Source organism: Balaenoptera borealis, assembly GCF_965194805.1.
Source record: "Balaenoptera borealis genome assembly, chromosome: 4".
NCBI classification, from domain to species: domain Eukaryota; kingdom Metazoa; phylum Chordata; class Mammalia; order Artiodactyla; family Balaenopteridae; genus Balaenoptera; species Balaenoptera borealis.
This window is the reverse complement of record NC_138861.1, coordinates 148,622,062-148,649,888: the sequence shown is the minus strand read 5'-3', so window position 1 is coordinate 148,649,888 and position 27,827 is coordinate 148,622,062. Positions and strand designations below refer to the sequence as shown.

Genomic DNA, 27,827 nt, shown 5'->3' with positions numbered 1-27,827 from the left:
TTTTTTGTAGAGATCTTCCTAGAAAAATGTGCTGTCTTAACACACACTTAAAAACGACATCAATGAAACCTGAAGCCATAATTGACAAAAACCAAGTACAGGCTTTTGTTTTTTAAAGAGTGTCTCTCTCTCTCTCTCTCTCTTTATTTATTTCGTTGCGCTGGGTCTTTTAGTTGCGGCAGGCAGGTTCCTTAGTTGTGGCACACGGGCTCCTTAGTTGTGGCATGCATGTGGGATCTAGTTCCCTGGGCAGGGATTGAACCTGGGCCCCCTGCATTGGGAGGGCAGAGTCCTAGCCGCTGTGCCACCAAGGAAGTCCCCAAGTACAGGTTTTGTACTTTAAAAGTTGGAATTATGTTTATTCTTGGTTATTGGGCTCAGAATATGTATACTTTAAGTTTATAGACTTCCTTATTGAAGGAAGACCACATGCATATCTGGTCTTCAGTCTTTATCTTCTCCCATTCATATGGCAATTTGTAATAAAATGAGAGCAATCTCTGCCTTATCATCAGCATGTTGGTTTTACAAAGATTCTTTTCTTTCAGTCAGCTCTGGGAACCAGGAAGCAGCTATAGTTGCCTCTAAAATGTTCCCCTGTGTCCTTATTTACTGATGAAAATGGCTTAAAATTAGGACTCATTTGATAATAGAGAACTCATAATACTGTATATCCTTTTGTCTTTTTTTTTTTTTTAAATTTTGGCCGCACCACATGGCATGCAGGTCCCCAGCCAGGGATTGAACCTGAGCCCCTGCAGTGGAAGAGTGGAGTCTTACCCACCGGACCGCCAGGGAGTCCCTTGTTTGTTTTTTTGAAATGCTGAAGTGGAACATTTTTATCATTGGCTCAGAATGGTCAGGTTCATTTATATCTAATGAAGAAATGTCAGACAGCCATTAATAATGTTTTGTTCTTTGGGTCCTTCTTTTAGAACAAACTAGGTTAAAGTAAACAGATGACACTAAACATTTTAAAGGATATGTTCAGAGAAGGGTAAGTTTTAAAGACTACGTTTAGGTCATTGGTTCACTTACATTCTGTTTTATTGCCTTTTAGTCACTGATTATTTTCATACTTTGTCTTTAAGCTTTGTCTTTAAGTCCTTGAAATAGTGTCACTTCAAGTATGCTCTTACTTCTATCATATCTTTAGATTTCAGAAAAGCAATATCCAAATCGATCTTTTTCTTTAAAAAAATGTTCAACTGATTCTTTGGCTGTTGGTACCACAAAATATATATTTTTAATAAACTATTCTTTAAAGCCTTACTATTCAAATTGCTGTTTGAGTCCAGTGGCATTGGTATCACTTGGGAGCTCGTGAGACATGCAGGATCTCAGGCCCCATCTCAGACCTACTGGATATGAATTTGTATCTTAACATGATTCTTAGGCGATTCATATGCACACTAAAAAGCTAATAATGCCAGCCCCAGATTCCTGGTTGGATCCTCCTGTTCAAGGCATCTATGCCCTCAATTCCATCCCTTCCCATCCCTTTGGGAACATTGTTTCCTCTCACTGTCACCATCATCATCATTTACAACATAGCTTAGAGGTTAAGAACAGGAGTTCTGCATCCAGGAGGGCTGCATTAGAATCCCAGCCATGTTAACTTCCTAGCTGGGTGACCTAAGTTCCCCTATCTGTAAAGTGAGGAAAACAATAGTATATTGACAAACAGGGGAGGTGAGAGGATCAAATACAGGTAAAGAACAATGTCTAGCATACAATTCTGGCTGCTTTCATTCTCCTTCCCCTTATTACAAACATTATTTTAGATATCTGTTGCAGCATAACAAAACATCCCAGGACTTTGCAGCTTAAAATAATTATTTTATTATTCATATTTTATGATTTTGTGGGTCAGGAATTTAGGCAAGGTTCAACTGGGCAGTTCTGTTCTATGTGGCATCTACTGAGGTCGCTTGATGACTTTCAAGTTTTTTAATTGTTATTTTAATTAAGTTGTATATTCTGGATGTAAATCTTTTCTCAGATATATGATTTGTAAATTTTTTTCCATTTTTTTGTGTTGTCTTTTCACTTTTTTATGTATCCTTTGAAGCACAAATGTTTTTAATTTTTAGGAAGTCCAGTTTATCTTTTTTCTTTTGTTGCTATCCTTTTGGTGTCATATAAGACTTTGCCTAAACCAGGGTCTCTTAGGTTCACTCCTTTACTTTCTTGTAAGTATTCTATAGTTTTTGCTGTTACATTTAGGTCTGTGTTCCGTTTGGACTGAATTTTTGTACACAGTGTAAGAAGGAGCACCATTTACTTTTTTAGTTGCTAATTTAATCACCTCTTTTAAATCCCTACGTTGCTTATCCTCTGTGGCTTGAGGAACTGTTGTTCACTCACTCGCCATTAAAACTCTCTGCCTGTGGGTTCTGAGACTATTTCTCATCTTGTGTCTTTATCCTTTCCTTCTTGTTCTTAATTTATTCAAGATTTTGTAGTTACATACCAGCTGTATGGCAAAAACGGTTCTGGGCGCTGGTCCTGCTCCCTCTTCTCAACTTACGTGCTTCTGCTGGCCAGTTTCCTCTCCTCTCCTGCCCCACCTCTGTGCTGATGACTTCCAGATCAGCACCACTGCCTTCCTCAGTGAGTCTGTCTCCACTTCTGGACTGTGAGTCCAGCTTCCTCAAAGTGAGGACTGCATCTGATTAATTTTGTGCCCAGCACAGTGACTGCACGTAAAAGATGCTCAGTAAACACTGCATATATATATTGTTAAAGCTGTCATTCAGTGGGTTACAAAAGCAGAATGAACTATTTGTATGATTAGTAAAGGTGCTATTTAGAGATTTATAGTTAAAAGGTGAATATAATTTAGTGTGTTCAAACAGCATTTCAAATAAAAGATTGGGATTAAGAAGAGTGTAAAGTGGGACTTCCCTGGTGGTCCAGTGGTTAAGACTTCGAGCTCCCCATGCAGGGGGCCTGGGTTCAGTCCCTGGTCAGGGAACTAGATCCTGCATGCCGCAACTAAAAGATCCCCCATGCCACAACTAAAAGATTCCCCCATGCTGCAACTAAAGATCCCGCACGCTGCAACAAAGATGCCGCATGTTGCAACCAAGACCTGGCGCAGCCAAATAAATAAATAAGTGTTTTTTTAAAAAAAAGACTGTAAAGTAAGTAGCCATATTAGCAGACGTTTAAATTTGAGCCATTTGGGCATCTTTTCAGGTTATTCACAAACTCAAGGACATGCTGACATTTTCAGAGCCTACTATTATTGTTCTTTGAACCAAGAAGGTGATGTTGATGAAGAGCATTTCCCATTTGCATGAATACAGATGTGTGAGCGGCTTCTCTCCTTTGACCTGTGTGGCGAATGCTTTGCAGAGTTGCCACCAGTCCTTTTTGGGGACAATATCATGAATCAAATTTCTCCAGAAATGAACTGTGCTGCTTTTAGAAGATCCTGTCTGTTTGGGACAATATGATGACTTTAAGCTATCTTGTGGTCAAAATTTTCATATCTAATTATATTTTTTCAGTTTGTCAGAGGATATACTAGCTTTGTTAGATTGTTTTCCTGTTGTCTGCTGAAGAACAGTGGCAAGGACAAAAACTGCCCTTGGTTGGTGGAAGGGTGGGCTATGGCTGATCAGCCACGTGCCTCAGAAGCCACAAAGAAGCATCACACGTCATGGCTCTGACTGGTCAGTCAGTCAGGGCATCCTCATGCTGGAGATTGTATTTATCAGGCTGATGTTCTCATTATGAAATGCTGCTGGACATTGATTCGAAAACAATACTGCCTTTTGTTTTGATTCTGTAGGAACCTGGAAAGATTGTGCAATGAATGGTGACACTCGGGCTGCAGTGGTGACCTCACCACCCCCGACCACAGCCCCTCACAAAGAGAGGTATTTCGACAGAGTGGATGAGAACAATCCAGAATACCTGCGAGAGAGGAACATGGCACCAGACCTTCGCCAGGACTTCAATATGATGGAGCAAAAGAAGAGGGTGTCCATGATTCTGCAAAGCCCCGTAAGAGAAGCTTTGTCTCTGACCAAGTGCCCTCTTCCTTCTTCCACTACTTCAGCTCTTACGCTCTGTTGTATGTGTCATAGTCCGTTTACCTTAACACAGGAAATCAGTGCCTTGTATATATATGTGTATGGCTGTTAAAGAGTTCAGTTTAGTTCAAGTTATCAGACACACAAATGAAAAATCTTCAGTATCATAAAGGATAGGAGGTGTTCATTTCTCCTTTTCACTCTCTCACTGCTTTGCCAGAGAGTCTTTATATATTGCAACCATTTAAAAATTACTCTTTCCTCCAAAACACCTAGCTTGGTGCTGGGCACTTAGTAGGTCTCAGCAACACCTGATTGTTGATTGATTTTACCTTTAGTTGTGGTCGGCATTTGAACCACAATCACGCCCACCTGTCTTCTGTTTGCATCTTTAGGTAAAGTAGTGCTGTTTTCATGTTGATGCTGCTGCCTTTGTGTGTGCTTCATTCTTTTTATCCTTTTAATCTGTTCTTGTTTTATTTCCTTAATATTTTGGGGTGTCACTTGGCAGATAATTCATTTGAGTTATTTTTTTAAATGTTGATCATCTCTATCTGCAAGGAACTGGGTACTTAGCATACAAAGCTTATTTGTTTAGTTGTTATTATTATTCATATATTATTCCTCATAATATAACTTACAGTAAAGTACACAAGTCTTAAGTACACAGCTTGATGAATTTTGACATATGTATAACACCTGTGTAAGCGCCCAGATCAAGTCTCAGACTTTACGTTCTAGTCGAAGGAGATAACCAAGGAGCAACAAACAGAAGCACAGTGCAGGAAGTAGCTGGATGATTAGACTGAGTGTGACTGAGTAGAACAGCCCTCTCTGAGTGAGGAGGATTTGACCTGAACTCTGAACGACAGGAAGGAGCTGGCCGTGCAGTGATGGGGGAGAAGCAGACATGAAATTCCCAGGACAGGAACGAGCTTGAAGAGTCCAAGGGCAGCCAGTGTGGTCTGGGCATAGGAAGTGGGAGTGCGGGGTGCAGTGAGGTTGGAGAGGGAGGAGGGGGCAGTTGCTGTGTCAGAGGCTGTGTCAGCCCAGCTCAGGGTATGGTGCAGACGGGAACGGCACGCTGCAGTCCTTGAGTAACTCATTCTGGGTTGGTATACAGAGAGCACCGTAGAGGGCAAGAGAGTAAGCTGACTTCCAGGCAAGAGGTAGTGGTAGCTTGGGCCAGAGTGGTGGTGGTAGAGGTGGAGAAAGGTAAACTCATTTGTGTTCTATTTTGAAGGTGGAATAAATAGGACTTGCTGATGGATGGGGGGGAAGAGGTGAGAGGGAAAAAAAAAAGAATCAGGATAACATCTAGACTTGGCTTGAGCAGTTTTCCTGTGTAAAAGTAATAAGAAACCAAGTGAAAGTCACTAAGGATAGAGTGAAGAAGCTAAACTTCCAGTGCCGAGTATGTGCCGGGCACTGTGCTGGGGGCACTGGGGATGCCACGTCCCTACCCACAGGGGTCAAGAACAGAGTCAGCATCAAAATGTTACTGACCCACATGCACTGTGGGGTCTGGGAACAGAGAAAGGACCCTAGAGGGAAGACTGGTAAGGCCTGGGCTTTACTGAGTAGAATGTACCCGGTGTTGGTTTTTTGGTTTTAGGAGCGTGGATCGTTCAAGTGCAGTAAGGAGTGGGAAGGCCCACCCTGTGTGTACAGATGCTGACAGTTGGGAGATGTGAGAGGGAACCTGTGGAAGTTTCCTTCAGACTGAGTCTCTGTTCTCAGTGGAATAACAAGTGGAGGCATCTGCTTAGAATGGGCACAGGGAGTGGTGTAGAGAAGGCATGAAGAGTAGGCGAGGGAATGGGCAAGAAAAGTCGAGAATGATCCCTGGGTTAATGTCAAGGGTGCACTCAGGTCAGTGGTCATGGATTTACAGTGAGACAGTGCGGTACGGTCTTCGTTTTTGTCCCCCAGCCACTTTCAGCAGTGTGAATAGAAAGGGTGTGAAGAGTTGAACTTAACCTGGGGTTGGGATTTTGCCACATGAAATGGTAGAGAGTTGTAAGCAAGGGAATGGCTATAGTTTTAAACCAAGGGCCTAAGCTGAGAGAGGTCAGGACACAGGGAAGGTATGGGATGGTGATAAGGTCTTAGGATCAAGACGGGGTTGAAGAGAGGGTGAGCTGGACACTAGGAGAGGGTGTTTGGAGAGCACGTGCTTGGCTCTGAGACTGAAGAGGGGCCCAGTTACTAGAAGTGAGCAGGTCTCTAGGGCATGACCATGGAAATAGGAGGCCTGGGTGAATTGGATGACACGGTCGTCGGAGGAGAGGCGATCAGGGAGCTGAGAGGGGAAGGTGTGGATATTTAACCATCCGGAGTTAGGACCAAGCAAAAGGCAAGGTCATTGGCTGGTGACTGCTGTTGAGGAAAGAGTCTGGGGTCCAGATGGGTGGCTCCAGGCCTCACTCACTGGTCGTTGCTAAGCGCAGCTCCATACTGTACATACAGGTCATCTGGAATGCTGTTGATACAGAGGGTCCTTTGTACAGTGGATTTTTTCTTTTTGTGTTTTCCTGACTAAGTTTTAAGTTCCTGATGGCAAAGCCGTTTTCTTCCTTTGTGTCCTCAGTGCCTAGAACAGTGTCAGGTGTTGTAAGGTGACTCAGGGTATTTAATCAGTCCTCTACTGTTTAAAATGTAGACTGTTACCTGTTTTCCCTTTTATTGGTAATGCTGGAATGAGCATCCTTATGAATAAGTCTTTGAGCACACCTGTGATTAGTTCCTTAGAAAAGATTCCTAGGAATAGGATGCCTGTTCAAATTTTTAAGCTTTTATCTTGTTAAATTACTGTCCAGAAAGAGTGTACTTACTTATGCTCCAGGTAGTGATATATGAGAATATCCATTTGCCTTTCCAGCACTGGATGAAAACAAACAGAAAATTGGTCTGTGTGATAGTTACCCCTGCCTTCCCAAGGAACAGAAAAGAAGCGGTATCTCATTGTTTTAATTTGCCTTTTATTAGGCTTTCTGTGAAGAATTGGAATCAATGATACAGGAACAATTTAAGAAGGGGAAGAATCCCACAGGCCTATTGGCATTACAGCAGATTGCAGATTTCATGACCACGAATGTACCGAATGTCTACCCGGCAGCTCCGCAAGGAGGGATGGCTGCCTTAAACATGAGTGAGTAGTTCCTGACTTGGTAATACATTCTCCGTCATTTTCCGGGTAAAATTTCCTAACATTTTCCAATGTGAAATAGATGAGCGCACACTATGTAATACGTAGAATTGAGTTTTTTTTAAAAATTGAGTTTTAGTTATAGTAAAAGATAGGCCTAAAAATGTCTTGACTATAGAGGGCTCCTTTTTTATGAGCCAGTGAGACTCTGTTATTTCTCAGGCAGGTAACTTTTTATGTGGCTTCTCAGACCCTTTATGAATTTAAAAAAAACTAATCAGAAATAATGCTTGGGGAGTAGCACATTGATTTTGCCTGAACTTATTTCAGTCAAGCCAACATTTCTTTTTTTTTTTTTTTATAAATTTATTTATTTCATTTTATTTTTTAAGTTTTTGGCTGTGTTGGGTCTTCGTTGCTGTACGCGGGCTTTCTCTAGTTGTGGCGAGCGGGGGCTACTCTTGGTTGCGGTGCACGGGCTTCTCATTGCGGTGGTTTCTCTTGTTGCGGAGCACGGGCTCTAGGCGCGCGGGCTTCAGTAGTTGTGGCTCACGGTTTCTAGAGTGCAGGCTCAGTAGTTGTGGTGCATGGGCTTAGTTGCTCCGCGGCATGTGGGATCTTCCCGGACCAGGGCTCGAACCCGTGTCCCCTGCATTGGCGGGCGGATTCTTAACCACTGCGCCACCAGGGAAGCCCCAGGCCAACATTTCTTATCCACCATTCCTCACTGCTGTTTGCAAATGAATGAGAAACAGAGAAATTCCAAAAGAAAGCCAGAAGAAAAATGTTGGATGAGTGAATGTGAGCAAAGTTAGTTAGCAAAGTTAGTTGTGCAGAGACAGCGCTTTGCCATGGCTGTTGAATTTGTAAACATTAACATGACAAGGTGGAGCCCAGGGTACCTTGAGCATCAGCTAATCTGACCTATTGTATACTGTGCCCTGGATCAATCTCTGATGTTTCTAGTTGGATAATCAGCTTCTGACTGACCAACTTAAGGTATTGGTTTCCGTTAGATCACCTGCCATGTGCTATTTACCTGTCTGTTCTCTGGTATTCTTAGAAGTTGATTGACATTCACCTGAATGATAATATCATTAATGTCCAGAGAGTGTTAAAAATCACATGTAATTTACTAGCTCACACTTCCATCCTGAAGTCGAATGGTAGTCATTAGGTTTTCATGTTTTCACATGGATTCTTTTTTTTTTTAATCTGTTTCCATTTATTTATTTATTTATTTATTTATTTATATTATTTTTGGCTGCATTGGGTCTTCGTTGCTGCACACTGGCTTTCTCTAGTTGCGGCGAGCGGCGGGGGCTACTCTTTGTTGCAGTGCACGGGCTTCTCATTGTGGTGGCTTCTCTTGTTGCAGAGCACAGGCTCTAGGCGCATGGGCTTCAGTAGTTGTGTTGTGTGGGTTCAGTAGTTGTGGCCCACGGGCTCTAGAGCGCAGGCTCAGTAGTTGTGGCGCACGGCTTAGTAGCTCCACGGCATGTGGGATCTTCTCGGACCAGGGGTCGAACCCGTGTCGCCTGCATTAGCAGGCAGATTCTTAACCACTGCGCCACCAGGGAAGTTCTCACATGGATTCTTAATGGATTCTAGTCATATTTATATGAATTAGATAATAAAGGACAATGTAATATATTTACTCACATATTGTTTTCTAGTCAGAGATAAAGGAAATTTTAATAGTGCCACACCAAAAAAAGAAGGAAGAAGAAAATCTAGTTTTAATTGTATCTAATAGTTTACTTCTTAAATATAAAAAATTTTAATGTGAATTTTAACCTTTGTTGTGGAATATAACATATGTAGATGGCATAGAACAAAATGATATATAACTTATGAATGGTTTAAGGTGAACGCCTTTATAACCAGCACCCTGGTTAAGAAATAAAGTTTTATCAGTTGCTTGCCCTCTTAAAAGGAATCACCATCTTGACTTGAATGGTATCACTGCCTTGCTTTTCTTTATAGTTATATCACCCAAATGGTTATCCTTAAATATTATGGTTTAGTATTTGTCCTTTTTTACTTACTGTCTCTTAAACATTTTTAAAGCTCAAAGTTGCCCCTCCATCTCTCTTTTTCTCCTCGCACTTTAAAGGAAATGGGTTTTGTTGATCTGTAGAGTTTGCTACAGTCTTGAATTTTGCTGATTCCATCTCCATGGTGCCCATATGTTCTTTTTTCTTTTGTATTTACAGTAAATTGGTAGCTGGGTCTAGAAGCTTGGCTGTATTTGCATTTTGTTCTTTGGCAAGCTCACTTCATAGGTGGCACTGTGTTCTATCCGCAGGCGCATAAGTCTGCTTGTTGCCATTTGTGCTGTAGCAGCCATCGATGCTCAATGCCTAGATCCGTTAATTTAACAAAGGTTCCAAGATGGTGATATTTAATTTTGTCATTCCTTCTTCTTTATTTACTAGTTAGAATATTTCTGCAAAGAGAAACATCTCTGGGAAATGGGGCATGGCCAGAAAGGGGGCTGCCTCATTCTCTGTCACTCAACGCATGATTGCAGGGAGGCTGGTGCCAAACCATTCATAGATGACCTGCTTTTTGGTCAGGGTTTCATACGGAGCAGAGCAGCTTCGTTGCTGAGATCTGTTGGAAGTCAGCCTTCAACCCACACGCACAAAAAGAAACTTCCTCTCAGCTCTTTTGCTTACCCCGTGGTACGGTTTGTATAAAGGTAACCGTTCAAAATGAGAAGTTGGTTTCCTGTCATCTTCTAAAGTGACCAATTACTATTTCTTTAATATTATTTTGAATGCATAGATTTTTAAAAAAATTTATTTATTTGGTTGTGTCGGGTCTTAGTTGCAGCAGGCAGGCTCCTTAGTTGCAGCTCACAGGCTCCTTAGTTGAGGCTCGAGGGCTCCTGTGGCTCGCCGGCTCCTTAGTTGCGGCACATGGGCTCCATGGTTGTGGTATGCGGGCTCCTTAATTGCAGCTTGTGGGCTCCTTAGTTACGGCTCACTGGCTTCCTTAGTTTTGTGGCATGAGAACTCTTAGTTGCAGCATGCATGTGGGATCTAGTTCCCGGACCAGGGATCGAACCCGGGCCCCCTGCATTGGGAGCACAAAGTCTTAACCACTGCGCCACCAGGGAAGTCCCTGCAGAGATTTAAATGTATTTAATGTGTTTCAAAACATTGCAGTTATCCTTTTTGATACTACTCACATTGTCCCACCTTTGACGAAAGAGAACCTCTCCAAGTTGACTCCTGAGCCTAGTAGTCTTTGACAGCTTCCAAGCCACCTCCCACAGGAGATGTTCTAGGCTCATCTTGTACATTTCCTGCCCCACATCCGGAGTCAGCCATTTCTCTAAGAAACCTTGATTTATTTTTGTGAGAAATGAAATTTTAATCTGGGTGCTAGGAATGCTGTTTGCTACTGACTGGTTAGTTATTCCTTTTAGGCCTTTTTAGTGGATAGAGCTAGGAAATATAAAATTACCTTTGGGAGGTTTCCTAAGAATCCGCCTGCCAATGCAGGGGACACGGGTTCAAGCCCTGGTCTGGGAAGATCCCACATGCCGCGGAGCAGCTAAGCCTGTGCGCCACAACTACTGAGCCTGCACTCTAGAGCCCGCGAGCCACGGCTACTGAAGCCCGCGCAACTAGAGCCCGTGTTCCGCAACAAGAGAAACCACCGCAGTGAGAAGCCCGCGCACTGCAACAAAGAGTAGCCCCTGCTCACCGCAACTAGAGAAAGCCCGCGCACAGCAACGAAGACCCAATGCAGCCAAAAATAAACAAATAAATAAATAAATTTGTTTTTAAAAATTACCTTGTGATTTGTATACTATATTGATAAATTGGAATTGTAAGTATAATTATAAATATATTGGAATTATAATTCCAATTAAAATTCAGGTCTAAGGGGTTTTTACTTAACCTCTTCTATCTAACATTTGTTTTTCTTTCTTCTACAACAAGAATTCTGGTTCTCCAGGACACCAGGAATAACAAAACTAGAATATTACTTAGTAACTCATTTGCTTTCTCCCACATACCACACACAGTATCAATCCTATACCAATAATATGTTCTCTCTTCATGTTTTAAAATAGTTATATTCTCTGTTGTCAGAGCATATAACCATTACATGTTATGGTCTTGTTTTTACGTTCATTTTGTGTTACAATTAATAACTTAATTCTGTAATAAATATATATTTAATGCTCACCACCAGTCCTTGTATCAGTGCCCCTTTAGTCAGTTTGGTTGTCTGAAGTTCCTTTTATAGTAGATTTCCCAGAAAACACTTGTGGAAAGGATTTCTGCGTTCTTGCGTCGTGACCTTTATATGTCAATGTTAATTTGGTTTAGTTTGGGTATAAAATCATTGGCTCACATTTTCCTATTTTGTGTATCTTAAATGCGTAATTCATTTTCTTAGAATTTGAAGACAATCTTTCCATATAAGTTACTTGGTTTCTTTTCCTTGATGCTCATAAACTATTTTCCTTTTTCTTTAGAGTCCAGAAATTTTACCAGAATATGTCTTGGTGTTCGTTCGTCCTTCTAGGCAATTTTCTCAGATGATGTGCCCTTCCAAATCTTTTTTATTTTCAGAGTGTTTTCTTGAATTGGTTTTTAGTATTCATTCTGTTCCCTTGCTTTTGTTTCCTGGTATGCGCATGTTGGATTTTCCTTGTCTGACTTCTTTAACCCTCACGTTTTCTCAAGTCCTTTTTATCACTTTCTTCATTTCTTTATGATTTAAAAAGTTTTTCTCCTCTTTCACCTTTATGCTGTTTTTAGTATTTGTTTTTAAAATTATTTTTCATTTATATCTAATTCCTTTTATATTCCAGACCTCATTTCTGAATTTTTCTAATTATATTAAAATTTTTTCATATCTTTTATTATTAATGCCTTTCTTTATCTTTTATGAAATGATAGGTTATAGTTTTCATTTGTTTTGTGGATATGTCTTTCTTGTGTGCTTTTGTTATGCATAGGAATGTGATTTTGCTCCTTTTTCTTTTAATAATTTATTTTTAAAATTTATTTATTTAATTTATTTATTTATTTTTGGCTGCATAGGGTCTTCGTTGCTGTGTGTGGGCTTTCTCTAGTTGTGGAGAGTGGAGGCCACTCTTCGTTGTGGTGCGTGGGCTTCTCATTGCTGTGGCTTCTCTTGTTGCGGAGCACGGGCTCTAGGCACGCGGGCTTCAGTAATTGCGGCGCGTGGGCCCAGTAGTTGTGGCTCGTGGGCTCTAGAGCACAGGCTCAGTAGTTGTGGTGCACGGGCTTAGTTGCTTCTCGGCATGTGGGATCTTCCCGGACTAGGGCTCGGACCCGTGTCCCCTGTATCGGCAGGTGGATTCTTAACCACTGCACCACCATGGAAGCCCTCTTTGAATAATTTTTGTGTGGTATTTGATGATGATATTTTTCTGTTCATTTTACATGGAATTAGTTTTTCTGGAGGAGTCTAGTTCAGGAATCCTGACTCTAGCGCTCCCTCTTCTGTTGTTTTTGTGAAGTGCTAAAAAATATGGCAGCTTATTTAATTCTCCTCCCTTGCTTTTATCTGGGTCTTTTCTCTTTTTTTCTTTTCTTTTCTCTTGTTCCCAGCCCCATCTTCCCCTCTGCTCCTCTCACCTCTTTTTTTATTTTTTTAATAAATTTATTTACGTATTTATTTATTTATTATTTTTGACTGCGTTGGGTCTTTGTTGCTGCGTGCAGGTTTTCTCTAGTTGCGGTGAGCGGGGGCTACTCTTTGTTGTGGTGCGTGGGCTTCTCATTGTGGTGGCTTCTCTTGTTGCGGAGCACGGTCTCTAGGCACGCAGGCTTCAGTAGTTGTGGCTCGTGGGCTCTAGAGGGCAGGCTCAGTAGTTGTGGTGCACGGGCTTAGTTGCTCCGCGGCATGTGAGATCTTCCCAGACCAGGACTCGAACCCGTGTCCCCTGCATTGGCAGGTGGATTCTTAACCACTGCGCCACCAGGGAAGCCCCATAATGTATATGTTTAATACTGTAAATTTCCTTCTAAGTTTTGCTTTACTGCATCCTACAGATTTTATTACCTTTCTGTTATTGACTTCTACCTTAGTTGTATTAATGTTGGGGAACTTGGTCTTTATGAAATAGTCTTTGACGTTTTCAAGACTTACCTTATGGCCCATTGTGGGATGTTTAATATCTCAACTGTTATTTGATTTACATTTGACAAGAAGTATTAAATCTTTGAGTCTAGTTTCTTTTTTTATTTCAGGTCTTGGTATGGTGACTCCTGTGAATGACCTTAGAGGATCTGATTCTATTGCCTATGACAAAGGGGAGAAGTTATTGCGGTGTAAACTGGCAGCGTTTTACCGACTAGCAGATCTCTTTGGATGGTCTCAGCTTATCTACAATCACATCACAGTGAGTATTAAATGGGGTAGTAACTGAATGATAAGTGGAATATTATGTGTCTGGCACCACCTGTTTTCATTTAGGGGAAGAGGGAATCTGGCTGAGCTGAAGTAAATCTTGGAACACCTTCCTTCTGATTGCTGACTGCAGAGTATAATAATCTGAGAATTAGCCAGTTTGAATTAAAAATTATGAGAACCAGTAGTTCTTTAAAACTTCTTGCTTGCTTGCTAACCTAATAAATGAGTGTTTACCAAATTATAGGTGGTTCCTAAAGTTCTGTTTATGCCTAAAAAATCAAGAATGAAGATGTTTTCTTTCCTACTTTGACCAAAGCCTTCTATCTCTCATACTTATTTCTTCAGATAGTCCAGTTTTAGCCATTTTTCAACATTATCAGGACCTCTAGTTTCTTCAATTCATTCTTTTTTTGTTTTTTGTTTTTTGTTTTTTTTTTAAAGGTTTATATTTAGAGACTATGCCTCTTTAATGTTTTTTTTTTGTTTTTGTTTTTTAATTTATTTATTTATTTATGGCTGTGTTGGGTCTTCGTTTCTGTGCGAGGGCTTTCTCTAGTTGTGGCAAGTGGGGGCCACTCTTCATCACGGTGCGCGGGCCTCTCACTATCGCGGCCTCTCTTGTTGCGGAGCACAGGCTCCAGACGCGCAGGCTCAGTAATTGTGGCACACAGGCCCAGCTGCTCCACGGCATATGGGATCTTCCCAGACCAGGGCTCGAACCCGCGTCCCCTGCATTGGCAGGCAGATTCTCAACCACTGCGCCACCAGGGAAGCCCCCTTTTTTTGTTTTTTAATAAATTTATTTATTTTTTGGCTGCATTGGGTCTTCGTTGCTGTGCTCAGGGTTTCTCTAGTTGCGGTGAGCAGGGGCTACTCTTGGTTGCAGTGTGCATGCTTCTCATTGTGGTAGCTTCTCGTTGAGGAGCACAGGCTCTAGGGTGCGCGGGCTTCAGTAGTTGTGGCGCACAGGCTCAATAGTTGTGGCTCACGGGCTCTAGAGTGCAGGCTCAGTAGTTGTGGCGCACGGGCTTAGTCGCTCCTTAGCATGTGGGATCTTCCCGGACCAGGGCTCAAACCCGTGTCCCCTGCATTGGCAGGAGGATTCTTAACCACTGTGCCGCCAGGGAAGCCTCTTATTGGATATTTTAAATTATTAATATAGTGTCTGCTTATTGTGGCAAGCGTCCCTTACACAGACGTTGAAAGAAGAGATCATAATCCTGTGAATACTCTTATCCCCCTTGAGATAACCAGCATTAACAGACGTTTAAATCGTTTTACCCTTTTCTCCATACTCAACACACTCAGTACACACAATACTTAATACACATGTGTAGGTGTTTTTTACTTGTGGACTCATAACCAGCAGTGCTTAGTTCAGCTCCGTTCTTTTTTTTTTTTTTTAAGTATTTATTTATTTGTTTTGGCTGTGAAAGGATCTTAGTTGCTGGATGTGGGCTTCTTAGTTGCGGCAGGCGGACTCTTAGTTGTGGCATGCAAACTCTTAGTTGCGGCATGCATGCAGGATCTAGTTCCCTGACCAGGGATTGAACACGGGCCCCCTGCATTGGGCGCACGGAGTCTTACCCAGTGGACCACCAGGGAGGTTCCCAGCTCCATTCTTGACTCCAAGGAATGCTCTCTGATGGTAGTCTGAAGCCCACCTTTGTGACCAGTGCACTGTGCTTCTGGGATGTGGTAGGGATCTTTGCCAGATATACCGAGTTACCCTTCCCTCTCTTCTCCACGTTGCCGCTAAAGTGAACCTTTCAAAATGCAGACCTGACCCTGTTGTATCCATGCTGTCATGCTTGTGGAATGTTACTTCCACCCCAGCACGCCTGCTTCATTTCCCCCACAGCAGTTACCATCATCCATACTGTACGTTTGCTCGTCGTCCACATCAGCTCCATGAAGGGAGCCTCCAGCCGTGTCCTGGGAAGAGTTCCTGTGCTGGGCACAGAGGAGGCACACACTGAACTCTTGGCTGAATGATGGAGTGAAGCCTCCAGTTGAACTGAAATTCTGCCTTAGTAAAATTATCAAACGGGACTCCATGGTGCCTTTTGATATTTGGTCAGTGGATCCAGTTAACCTCCCACAAGTGCTGGCTCTCTTCCTTGTGCCTGCGTGGAAATTGCTGGCCTCTGTGGCTAATTATACTTGACAGAACGTCTGTGTAGAGATTTAATGCTAAATGGTTGCCTAAAAATTAGTTCCTTGAAAATGTTACAGTGCTAAGAGGAAATGTAATCCTTGGCTTAATGCCAGCCTTACATTCTCTGGGGGTTTTAAAAGCTGTTTACTACTAGTCCTATTATGAATGCTATTTAAATAAGTTTGAATTGCTTAAAGTGCTCATTTTTTCCCCTTTAATTATTTAGGACTTGGCAAAATTAAAACATTAGTTAGGTGTTTGCTTTTCTGTAAGTGATCTGTTTGGGACTTAACACTGAGTAAAAAAGAAATTCAAGTTACAAAACATATTTCTTATATCTTGTGAACTAGAGAATCTTTGAGGAAGAAAGTTTTTGTTTTTGTTTCTTTAACTATTTATAGCATCCATCTTTTGTTTTCACAGTCTGGGCGTTACCATATATAGATGTAACAGAAAAGAAATATTAACAGGATCAGCGCAGCCAAAAAGTGCTCACAGGTCATCGTGCCCTTTCTTTGAAGGAGGGCAATAGGGATTTTCTGCTAAAGGGATTTAAAAGTGCTAACAGGTGTTAGAGGATTGGAGATGATTGTCTGAATTACATCTCTGTCTTAAGATTGTATTGGATTTAGAGAAGCTTTTGAGCGGGGGTGTCAAAAGACAGGATAGCCCAGTTGGCACATGGGCTGGGCTTCCTCTCTTGGTGGCACTTAGCCGATGGCAGGGTCCTTCCGTCCCTAAATGCCTCTTGGTGTCAGTGGAGTGCTAGGTTCGCCTCCTTTCTGGATTCCACGGAATGCTAACCCTCCGAGGTGGTGGCTCCAGAGGTGGCGGCGGGTCCACAGTGACTGTGTTCTGAGGACGTGATAGGGATCTCTGCCAGAGGTAGTGAGTCGGGTGTATTTGGTTTTCGGGGAATGACGTTAGCGCTCATTCCTTGTGCACAGAGAAGGGGCATTAGATGTGGGAAGACTCGCAGTTAGACCAGTGCTAGGCCATCAGGGACTAGAAAACTTACTTTGAAATGACCTCTCTTTTTTCAGTCTACATCAGTATTTAGCACTTTCTCCTTTTTGTTTCAGATTCTGAAAATTATATATTTTAAGCTTTTTCCATAATAATATGTAGATCTGTTAAGCTCACTCTTGGAAATATATGTTAAGGAAAGAAGTCAAAGAAGAAAACATGATGTATAAATATATTTATTATAGCATTATCTATAATAATAAAAAAATTTGAGTCAATATCCATCAGTAGGTGGGAAATGGCTCAGTTATTCAACATCAGCTTGAGGGAATGTTACATACTATGAAAAATAATTGATAAAGACCATGTGAAACCATGGAAAATAATTATTATAAAAGAGAAAATAGGGCTTCCCTGGTGGCACAGTGGTTGAGAATCTGCCTGCCAATGCAGGGGACACGGGTTCGAGCCCTGGTCTGGGAAGATCCCACATGCCGCGGAGCACCTAGGCCCGTGAGCCACAATTACTGAGCCTGCGCTCCGCAACAAGAGAGGCCGCGATAATGAGAGGCCCGCGCACCGCGATGAAGAGTGGCCCCCACTTGCCACAACTAGAGAAAGCCCTCGCAGAGAAACGAAGACCCAACACAGCCATAAATAAATAAATAAATAAATAAAAATATAAAAAAAAAGAAAATATAAAATGTATACTGTTTATATGAATTATGTGTATATATATAGACAAAGAAAAAAGTGAGTAAAACTGGCTATGTAGTATTTTTTTAGTGTGGGACCTGATAGCATGAGTGTGCTTCTAAAATTTATGTGGAGGAAAAAAGGCCTAGAATAGATAACTCCTGAAGAACTAGGTAAGGAGATATTTTTTCCTATCAAGTGTCAAACTTATAAAGTGATGGTAACTAAAATAGTGTGCTTTGGGGAAAGGCAGAAACAGATAAACCAGTGGGACAGAGCTCAGAACTGGATCTTTATGTATTGAAATCAGATATACAGGGACTTCCCTGGTGGTCCAGTGGTTAAGACTCCACGGTCCCAGTTCAGGGGGCCTGAGTTCAATCTCTGGTCAGGGAACTAGATCCTGCATGCTACAATGAAGATCCTGCATGCCTCAACTAAGACCCGGTGCACCCACATAAATAAATAAATATTTTTAAAAAAAATCAGATATACAAAAGAGTCTGCATTGCAGATCATCAAGGGAAGAATGATGGACCAGGCTATAATTGGTGCTGGCACAATTAGATTGAAAAATTAGAATTGGAAAATTGTATTGGATTCTTATACTGTATAGAGTCACAAAGCAATTCCAATGAATTAAGCATTAAATGTGAAAGATAATACTTAAAAAATTTTAGGATCAGTATAAGCGAAAATCATTTACCTTTAACCTCTGACTTAAGGAAAGTTGTCTTAAGACACAAAAGCACTTATCATAAAAGAAAAGATGAATAAATCATTTGACTACATTAAAATAAACAAATTTCTCATCATTAAAAGACACCATAAAGAGAATGAAACTAAAAGCTTACAACCTAGAAGATTTTGCCTCACGGTTAGCCAACAAGAAATTAGTATCCAGAATAGATAAAGAACTATGAATAAGCAAACCAGTATAAAATGGACAAAAGACAAGTCAATTTACAGGAATTTCACAGAAGGGGAAATAAGACTGGCTTATAAAAATATGAAATGTTGCTCAACTCAGTTGTAACTGGGAAATTATAAAGTCACAATGGAATACCATTTCATGGACATCAGATTTTAATTTTTAGGAAAGATGGTTATAGAAGCACAGAACTATCATATACTACTAGCAGGAGTGTACATTTAATTAGGCCCTTTGGAAAATAATTTGGCTTCATCTACTTCTTTGTTACCCTGGAGAAACTTGTACCATGTACACTAGGAGACAGGTAGAAGAATGTTCATAGCATTGTTTTTAATGGCAAAATGAAAACCACATCCATTGACAGAAGATGGATACATAAATTGTATATTCATCCAATAGACACTATACAGCAATGAGGATGAATAAATTACTGCCATGTTGTATATCATCTGGAGGAATCTCAGAAATAGTGTTGAGGAAAAAAAGTCACCGAAAAATACAGTATGATTGCAATTACATGAAGTTCACAAACAGATAAAAATTAAGCAATACATTGCTTAGGGATGAATATATATAAAGTAAAACTGTAAGGAAAAGAAACAAAATGCTTAACACGTAACTCAGGATAGTGATTACTTATGGGATATGGGGGGAAAGAAACAGCTTCAGAAATATTAGATTTATTTTGTTTCTGAAGCTGGTTGAAAGGTACATGGGCGTTTGCTTTATTATACTTAAATTGTACATATACCTGCTAAATACTTTTTTACAGGTATGTTTCAAAATAAAAACTTTTAAAATAAGCAAAAATATCTGACATGGGACTTCCGTTGTGGCACAGTGGTTAAGAATCTGCCTGCCAGTTCAGGGAACATGGGTCCCATCCCTGGTCTGGGAAGATCCCACATGCCACAGAGCAACTAAGCCCATGCGCCACAACTACTGAGCCTGCGCTCTAAGAGCCTGTGAGCCACAACTATTGAGCCCGCGTGCCACAACTACTGAGCCTGCACTCTAAGAGCCTATGCGCCGCAACTACTGAGGCCCATGCGCTCTAGGACCCTTGTGCCGCAACTACTGAGCCTGTGTGCTGCAGCAGCTGAAATCCGCGCACCTAGAGTCCATGCTCCGCAAAAAGAGAAGCCACCGCAATGAGAAGCTTGCGCACCACAACAAAGAGTAACTCCCACTCGCCGCAACTAGAGAAAGCCCACGCGCTGCAACAAAGATCCAATGCAGCCAAAAAAATAAATAAATAAAATTAAAAATAGCTGACATTTAATTTTTCCCTGTTTGCAACCTTATTTTTCTTCATCCCAGCCAATAAATACACAGAGTAATTCCTTGTTTAAGTTTTGTTTTGACCCAGTTTGGGAATTGGGGAATTTGCATAGTTTTGATTAAGATAGTTAAAAAGATCAGCATCCTTTATAAAATAAAAGAACTGATTTTAGGGTTAAAAAACCTGGCTAACTTATAATTAATGGGAAAATATTTGGGGGAAAGGCCCAAAATTTTGGAAAGGCCCAAATACTTTCTGGCCCCTCGGTAGTGAAAGTGCGGAGTCCTAACCACTGGACTGCCAGGGAATTCCCAGCATTTTCGAAACAACTAAAAAGGAGTAGAGGCCTAGTAGCAGAGATTTATAGAGAATGGATATTGTAGAGATGGCTTTCCTACTACCACTAATACTATTGCAGTAGTGTAATAGTTAAGAGATGCCATTTATTGAAAGCTTTATTGTGAGTACAAGCCCCTTTCATCCCCACTTCATGGGTGAGGAGACCAGGAGCCCAGGGTCCCCAGAGCAGCATAGACAGTTCTAGGTTTTAACTCAGGTCTTATATGACTGTGGGTCCGCATTCTAGTGTGCTGAGGAAATCCAGTGAGTTTCGCGTGAAGGTGACATGGAGCAGGTGGGATAGTTTCAGACGCCCCAGGACTAAACTGCAGTTTAGGGCGGAGGTGTGTTGCACACCACAGACAGATTTCTGCTCAGTGTGAGAGAGAGTGTTTAGTGATTAGGCCTCTCCAGCTTCTGTTTGTTCACTGCCGTACCCTAGCATCCAGGTGCAGAAGGCCTCCGGGACTATTTGCTGAATGAAGGAACGAGGCTGGCCATGTGAGGGCATCACTGCACTGTCCAAGCAGACACTCCTCCGCCCCGTGTGTGTTTCTTTTGGGCCACTACGGAAGTCACTGTGCTGGTTAGGAAGTTGGACTAAACACCATAAGGCCTTTTCCACAAACACTGAATTCCACCTACCCGACCCTAATTAGAATTCTTAGCCCAGTAGTAAATGTATTCCATCCTAATAGTTTTGGGAAGTCTTTTGAGTCTGTCCCAAAATCATTATATTGATAAAAATTAGACTAAATTTTTGTGAGGGCAGAACTCTTCCCCCCCACCCCCACTACATGACTAGCATCTAGCACATATCCATCGTATGCGACAAATCTGTATTGTTGAAAGAAAACTATATTGTGGAAGGAAGAAAGATACCAGGGGAGTGAGGATGTGATGTGTAGAGACTTTTGGTCAGGCAGAAAGGAAGAATGCTCTCTTATTTGTGATTTTTATGATTGTTCACTATCATATAGGTTTTGAGTACTTAAAAAAAAAAACCATTTTGACTTTTAAAAAATAAGGTTTGATTTTCATTATTACACCCTTGAGGAGTGTCACCTTTTTGCACATGATACTGGCTTGGTAGCCACCAGAAGGTTTTTTCTTTATAAAGTTAATTATCATGAATGTGACCAAGATGCACTTCATGTACCCAGTAAGTTACTACAACATAATAACAGAAAGCTTTCAGTACCCCTTAGCTTTGTGATAGGCACTGTACTTAAGTGCATCCCTATGTAGCTCAGTTAATGCTCACAAAAAACCCGTGAGTCTGTGGACTGAAAGAGATGCAAATAATTTCAGTAGGATTTTTGAGCTAACTCAGTAATTCTCCCCACAGACCAGAGTGAGCTCCGAGCAGGAACACTTCCTCATTGTACCTTTTGGACTTCTCTACAGTGAAGTGACTGCGTCCAGTTTGGTAAGAATGTCCTTCTCTTCTTGGGCATCAAGTATATGTAGGTCATATTAGATAATTAAATACCGTCTAATCTCGTTAGACATGTAAAACCCAAGAAAGAGGAAAAACTCTTGTGTGATTAACTCAGGGAAAAACTTTTAAAATTAGTTATAAACACTTTAAACTTTGGTTTAAGTAATTTCTAGTTAGGATAACATGAAATCCTCTTGATATTTAAGACTTTGCTTTCTTATTTCAGGTTAAAGTCAATCTACAAGGAGAGGCAGTGGACCGTGGAAGTACTAATCTAGGGGTAAATCAGGCTGGCTTCACGTTACATTCTGCCATTTACGCTGCACGCCCGGACGCGAAGTGTGTTGTGCATGTTCACACACCAGCAGGGGCCGCGGTGAGTGCGCTGCCCTGGTAGAGACTTCAAGTTTAAAGCCGTTCAGTGAGCGGCACTTCACATTTCCTCCAAATTGCCCTCTCTTGTTGCACCAAGTCAACAAACCTCATTTTGTTGGATTAGAAAAATCTTTTTTCCTCACTACATTTGACTTTCTTAAAAGAATATATTTTAAGGGGTCCATTTACTATCTGATTTTGAAAAACATGTAATAAGTCTGAAAATGTTGTAAGACTTAACGATTAGAAAATCAGTGTTGAAGAGGGGAGTGAGATTTCAGCGTATGGGAGACTGGGAAGTGCAGAATGACAGCAGTGAATTGAGACTCCTTGTTTGAGAAGAGAAGTGGGAAGAGGAGGGAGGGTGAGGTGGGGTGGTAGGTGGGGGACGCTGGGCTCAGGCAAGGGTTCGTGGGATGCAGGAGACTTGAACCTGCTTGACGGGCTGTGGGGAAGGTGCCAGGCACCTGTGATGGAGAGGTTGAGGCCGAGAGACACACCGGCCAACCTCCCACAGATGATCCGCTTGGAGTTAGCGAAACCCAGGCTGGATCGTGACTGGGGAGAGTAATACCGGGGGAGGGAGTTCCCTGGTGGTCCAGTGGTTAAGGCTTGGCGCTTTCACTGCCCTGGCCCGGGTTCAGTCCCTGGTTGGGGAACTAAGATCCCCTCAAGCCGTGCGGTGCAGCCAAAAAATAGAAAAAGAAGGGGGAAGAGGGCACAGACGGTGCAGACTATTAGGAGACTTGGCCGTTGAGCCCTGAGCTTGCCAGGAGCCTGCCCCATCCTGGTCACCAAGCCTCGACCCTTCTGGTGCAAAGTGGCCACCTGACAAAGCCTCGGACCCCTCAGTATGTATGAAAATGTACTTTCTGGTTGTTGTTACAGTCATGTGAAAGCGAAGCGCTCAAGAACTGTCTAGAATTGTCTTTTTTATCACCAGTTTTATACTTTAATGACTTCCTGGGCTTATTTGTTTGACAGATGGCCTCATTGATTAAGTAATACTGAATTTCACTCTATCTTGATGTTTTAACGTCATAGATCTTGGGTTGTTTGGATGAATGTTGGATCTGGTTTGTTTGTTTTATTTTGAAGATATGGTTCTTGATGTCAGCATCAGTTTTATTAGTTATATCATTCTCCAGATGATGTAATTTTTTCTTTAAAGAATGCATGCTCTTCCAACCCCAAAAAATCCATGCAAAAAAAAGAAAAATCCATGCATTTTAAAGAACCATTAGAGGTACCTTTGAGACTATGGTTATTACAAATAGCATGTAATTTGTTTTAAAAATTATCAAAGTAACTTTACTTTGTAAGGAAATATCTTCTTATAGAAAGGCTGATATTGTGAAAGGAATTAAATATGGTACTGCCTTTTTTTGTGGTATTGTCTTTTTAGATTAACTTTTCTGTAAGAAATTGTTACACTTACATATGTATTATTTAAATCTTTGGGGCCTGTTAGTCTAGGTAGAAGACCTGTAAAATTAGCATATTCTAAAGTCAGTTTGGGAAAGTTAAGGAAATTAAAGGACTATATGGACACTTAGATTTTTCACTTAAATAAATGTAGAGAATTTATACAGTATAATTATCCTAAACCTTTATAAATCTCCTTTTATCTGACTTTCAGGTGTTCCTATCTCACCTACAACCTAAGATGAAAAGTACACAAAACCTTACAGCCCTTCAGAAACCCCTCTTTGCAATGTTGTGACTCATTCAGAGGAAGCCATTATCTCTCCTTGCAGTAGATCCAGGCAGGACTCATCTTATTAAATCTGAGCTCACTTGGTGTTTACAATCAGTGTGGGAGAAATCCAGAAAGATCTGGAATTTCTTTTGAGGCCGGCCTTGACAGTGGTAGCTTTTGATTTTTAAAAATAGATTGGTGGTGAGCCCCAGAAGTAACGTTTATCTTCAATTCATGGGTTCATTTATTTCTGAAAGGAGAACAAAGTAAAATATGTTCCCCCCTTTATTTTTTTGAGGAAAGCATTTGCCATGTCGTCAGTGTGTAGCTTCTGATTTGTCTTCGTTGATGGTGTTGGTTGTTCTCTAGGTCTCTGCAATGAAATGTGGCCTCTTGCCAATCTCCCCAGAGGCACTGTCCCTTGGAGAAGTGGCTTATCATGATTATCATGGGATTCTGGTTGATGAGGAAGAAAAAGTTTTAATTCAGAAAAATTTGGGGCCTAAAAGCAAGGTCAGTAGGCATCTAATCTGGTATGTAAATTACAGAGGAAAGAAGAAAAGCGTATCTGTCTTCTTGCCTAGGCCCATAGAGCTTTCCTGTCTCCTCCCTTTAGGTTCTTATTCTCCGGAATCACGGGCTTGTATCCGTTGGAGAGAGTGTTGAGGAGGCCTTCTATTACATCCATAACCTTGTGGTTGCATGTGAGATCCAGGTAGGTGGTGGCCGTTCCGTTTGGTCTGTAGTATACTTAGGTGTTTGTGGGGTTCCCATAGATTTTTGATACTTGTTTTGCAGCAGTGAGTCTGTGAGCAATTTCTTTGCTAAAGATGAGCTCATGGATTTGGAAGATGACCAGGGAAAATGCCGTTTCACTGATTAAAGTCGGCAAATGATTATTGGGCTTTTCATTTCTAACTTTTTATTTTTCAAATGCATAAGTCACTACCACTGATGGACTACTAGCATATGCCAGCCCTGCTATCAGGAGCTTTATTTATGTTACTACATGTCATTTCATTTGAACTCCACGCACTCTTTTTGAAAAAGTAGGTGCAGGGCGTAGAGACGCGGCCCCAGTCTCACGGCAGTGGGCGCTGCTCGTGCTGAGTCTGCTCAGCCCCTGTGTGCGCTCCTCACTGTCGCCCTGACTTGTGTCTGTGTGGTAATGCAGCCCCCAGTCCCCTTCATGTGACCTTGGGAGGGCTTTGTCTTCCCATTTGTCCTTCAAGTCTGAGCACCCAATATTTTTTCATGCTAAAGAAAACCTGAAAATAACCTTGTGATTTATCTGTCACTATCCATCTCACATTTTTTATTCTTATGATTTGGTTTCTTTTGAAACCTACATTTCTGTTGAAGTGCTCTCTCATAGGCATCTGACCCCCTTGATCAGTAAGGAACTCCAACTGTAGTGTTTGCTTGTTTTGGAAAAGGTTCGAACTCTGGCCAGTGCAGGAGGGCCAGACAACTTAGTCCTCCTGGATCCTGGGAAGTACAAGGCCAAATCCCGTTCCCCCGGGTCCCCGGCAGGGGAGGGCAGCGGATCGCCTCCCAAATGGCAGCTTGGTGAGCAGGAGTTTGAAGCGCTCATGCGGATGCTGGATAATCTGGTAAGAATGTTGCCACCACTTGATGTCACAGCGCTCGTCCCAACAGCACAAATGTTGGTGTTTTTATAGTGAGTGAAATAGTATTGTGAGATTGCTGTCTTCATGCAGTATCAGAATGCTTTCACCCTCAAAAGTCATGAAGAAGCACCAGGGCAATTTAACTTCTAAGCTAAACTACGATTGCATATACAGGTGAGGGTTTCTTGTCTCCTTTTGTTTTTTAAAGGTAATCTTGTTTGGACTGTGTGGGGTCAGGAGCACAGAGAATGGTCTGCTCTGCTGGATAAGTAACTCCTCGAGTAGCAGGGTCAGCCCAGTACCCGCCATCCCGCAAGCAAGCTGTCAAGGGGACTTTCTAGATCAGTCGGCCAAGTGTCTTGTTTTTGTTTTAACAGTAAATTCTAGCTATTCGGGGCCTGACTGCTGTGTTCCACACACTTTGCTGCCGATTTATTGCATGGGAGACCGTCTGCTGCTTCCTGCGGGGACGTGGAGCCCAGCGTGGTACAGGAGCGTGGCTGAGGGGCTTTCAGCAGAACAGGAATGTTCTAATAGTACATGGCAGGATGTAGTCTGTTAGGTGGCTGCAGTGAGGGATGTCATCCTTTTGCGAGGATCAGGGAGGAAATTTATGTAGAGGGTGGCACTTGAGAAGGACCTCAAAGAAGAGTTAGACGCGTGGCAGGCTGAGCTGGGGGATGGAAAGCACCCGTAGCAGAGGTGAGGGCGCGGCTGGAGACACGGCAGCCGGACAGGGCCGTACCTTTCAGGTCCGTCTCCGATTTCGCCAGGTTCTTTAAATATTCACAGCAAGGCACTTAGGGTCGAAGCAACCACATTAAAAGACAAATGGCTCTGTGATGGGTCCCTTTTCCTGCTGCAGTGTCATACCTCTTCGATAGGATTCAAGAGAGTCTCCTACTGCCACATGATGTTAGGTGCTGGAGAAAAAAAGGACCTGTCGTGGGCATGTGGGACAGAGAAGCCACTGGAAGGGCATGTTGCCAGCTTCACATTAAGAAAGTTGCCATGGGGCTTCCCTGGTGGTGCAGTGGTTGAGAATCCACCTGCCAGTGCAGGGGACACGGGTTCGAGCCCTGGTCTGGGAGGATCCCACATGCCGCGGAGCAACTGGGCCCGTGAGCCACAACTACTGAGCCTGCGCGTCTGGAGCCTGGGCTTCGTGACAGTGAGAGGCCCGCGCACAGCGATGAAGAGTGGCCCCCGCTCGCCACAACTAGAGAAAGCCCTCGCACAGAAACAAAGAACCCAACACAGCCATAAATAAATAAATAAATTTATATTAAAAAAAAAAAAGAAAGTTGCCACAACTGGACCAGGTCACGGGTGGGATGGGCGGCTTCAGGAAGATCTTGGAAGAAAAAGAATTCATGGATCTGATTCAGGGTGTGCTAATTGTCCTCAGAGGGTTCTCACTGAAATTCTTTGGACTTAGGAGAATGTTCATTGCTGGAAAGGGAGAGCTGGGAGTTAACTGCCTAGAAGTGATGGTCACAGGAGTAGGTTTGATCAGTGAGGGAGGGGTGAACCTCCCATAACTTCTGCATTCATTTGCTCAGTAAGTGGGTTGCATTAACTGACCATCTAGTCTTGAGCCTGTAGCCATGACCAGGACACAGTTTCTGCCCTCAGGGAGTTCATGGCCTAGTCAGGGAAATGGACAAACAAGTCCCGGATGCAGCCCGGCATCTGTGACGTGCGCACTGACGGAGCACGAAGGCAGCTGCAGGGCGGAGGCGGGGCGCATGAGCCGGGACTGCTTCAAGGGAAGCAGCAAGAGGAAGAAAGCTCACTAAGACGCTGGAAGAAGCAGGCCAGGACAGTGCAGACTCAGGGAGGTCACACCCGGAGAAGGTTTGAGAGTGGGAGATGGTCGCTCAGGCATCTGCATCCGGAGTCCGATACCCCGAGGGGCCCAGCAAGGCGAGGAACGCTGGGGCGACCCAGGCTTACTGGCCCTTCTTCTGTCCTCTTAGCAAATACTTTGACGTTCACTGCGCTTATACCTAAAAGTCAAGCGGGGAACGGGAGGGAGGAATAAAAATCAGGAACGCCAGCCTGCCACATCTTATGCACTCAGTACATTCTGGAAGGTGGAGAGAGAGAGGATTAAAATTAGTAACTCCAGTTTGATAGGGGAGGAAGATAAAGGATGAAAGATTAATAAGCGAGATTACAGCAAGGGTGTTTTATTCAGTGCCCTTAATGTGCACAGGTTATTTTTAATATTAGAAGGCCGTGTGGTTTGTAAGAAATAAAGTTGGACATCGATCACTGATCTTAGTCCGTGTTTTAATTTAACATTCTGATCACCTGTATATGTTTGCTAATAATTGAGTGGGGTAGAGAACAGCTGAAGATTCTCACACTGTAAGGAGTATCTCATACAATGTCCATAAACATTTCTGACACAGAAAGTCAGAAGAAATGCTAGTTTGTTGCCCAATCAAGATATCATTCCAGCTTCTCAAAGAAGGGACGACTCCATATTTTTAACTATAAGCCGTATCGGAGGTCTGAGGACTGAGTATTGCCTCTGATTTTGGTTTGGCATTTAAAGGGGAAGAATAAAGAAAAAACCCATACCCCCTCAGAATAAAATGTTGTGATGTCCTGGATGGTTTATTCTGAAGTCATGAAGATTACTCAAGAGTCCTGGCTCTCTCAGCAAGAGGAAACTTGAATTAATAAGAACTGTATTTCT

General features: G+C 42.3%; 1 protein-coding gene across 15 annotated transcripts in view; it reads left to right on the top strand.

The window, feature by feature from the left end:
- Positions 1 to 27,827, top strand: part of ADD1 (adducin 1) — a gene marked incomplete at its 3' end in the record, with an annotated part of 76,825 nt that overhangs the window by 31,723 nt on the left and 17,275 nt on the right. For 14 of the 15 annotated variants that reach the window (XM_082391247.1, XM_082391259.1, XM_082391257.1 and 11 more), the window contains exons 2-9: positions 3,800 to 4,014; positions 7,032 to 7,194; positions 13,437 to 13,588; positions 21,323 to 21,403; positions 21,642 to 21,791; positions 23,859 to 24,002; positions 24,106 to 24,204; positions 24,926 to 25,102. In XM_082391247.1, coding sequence (XP_082247373.1) covers positions 3,820 to 4,014; positions 7,032 to 7,194; positions 13,437 to 13,588; positions 21,323 to 21,403; positions 21,642 to 21,791; positions 23,859 to 24,002; positions 24,106 to 24,204; positions 24,926 to 25,102 — 1,161 coding nt within the window. In that variant the 5' untranslated portion in view covers positions 3,800 to 3,819. The remainder of the gene's footprint in view (positions 1 to 3,799; positions 4,015 to 7,031; positions 7,195 to 13,436; positions 13,589 to 21,322; positions 21,404 to 21,641; positions 21,792 to 23,858; positions 24,003 to 24,105; positions 24,205 to 24,925; positions 25,103 to 27,827) is intronic. The other variant, XM_082391260.1, reaches the window with a different exon arrangement.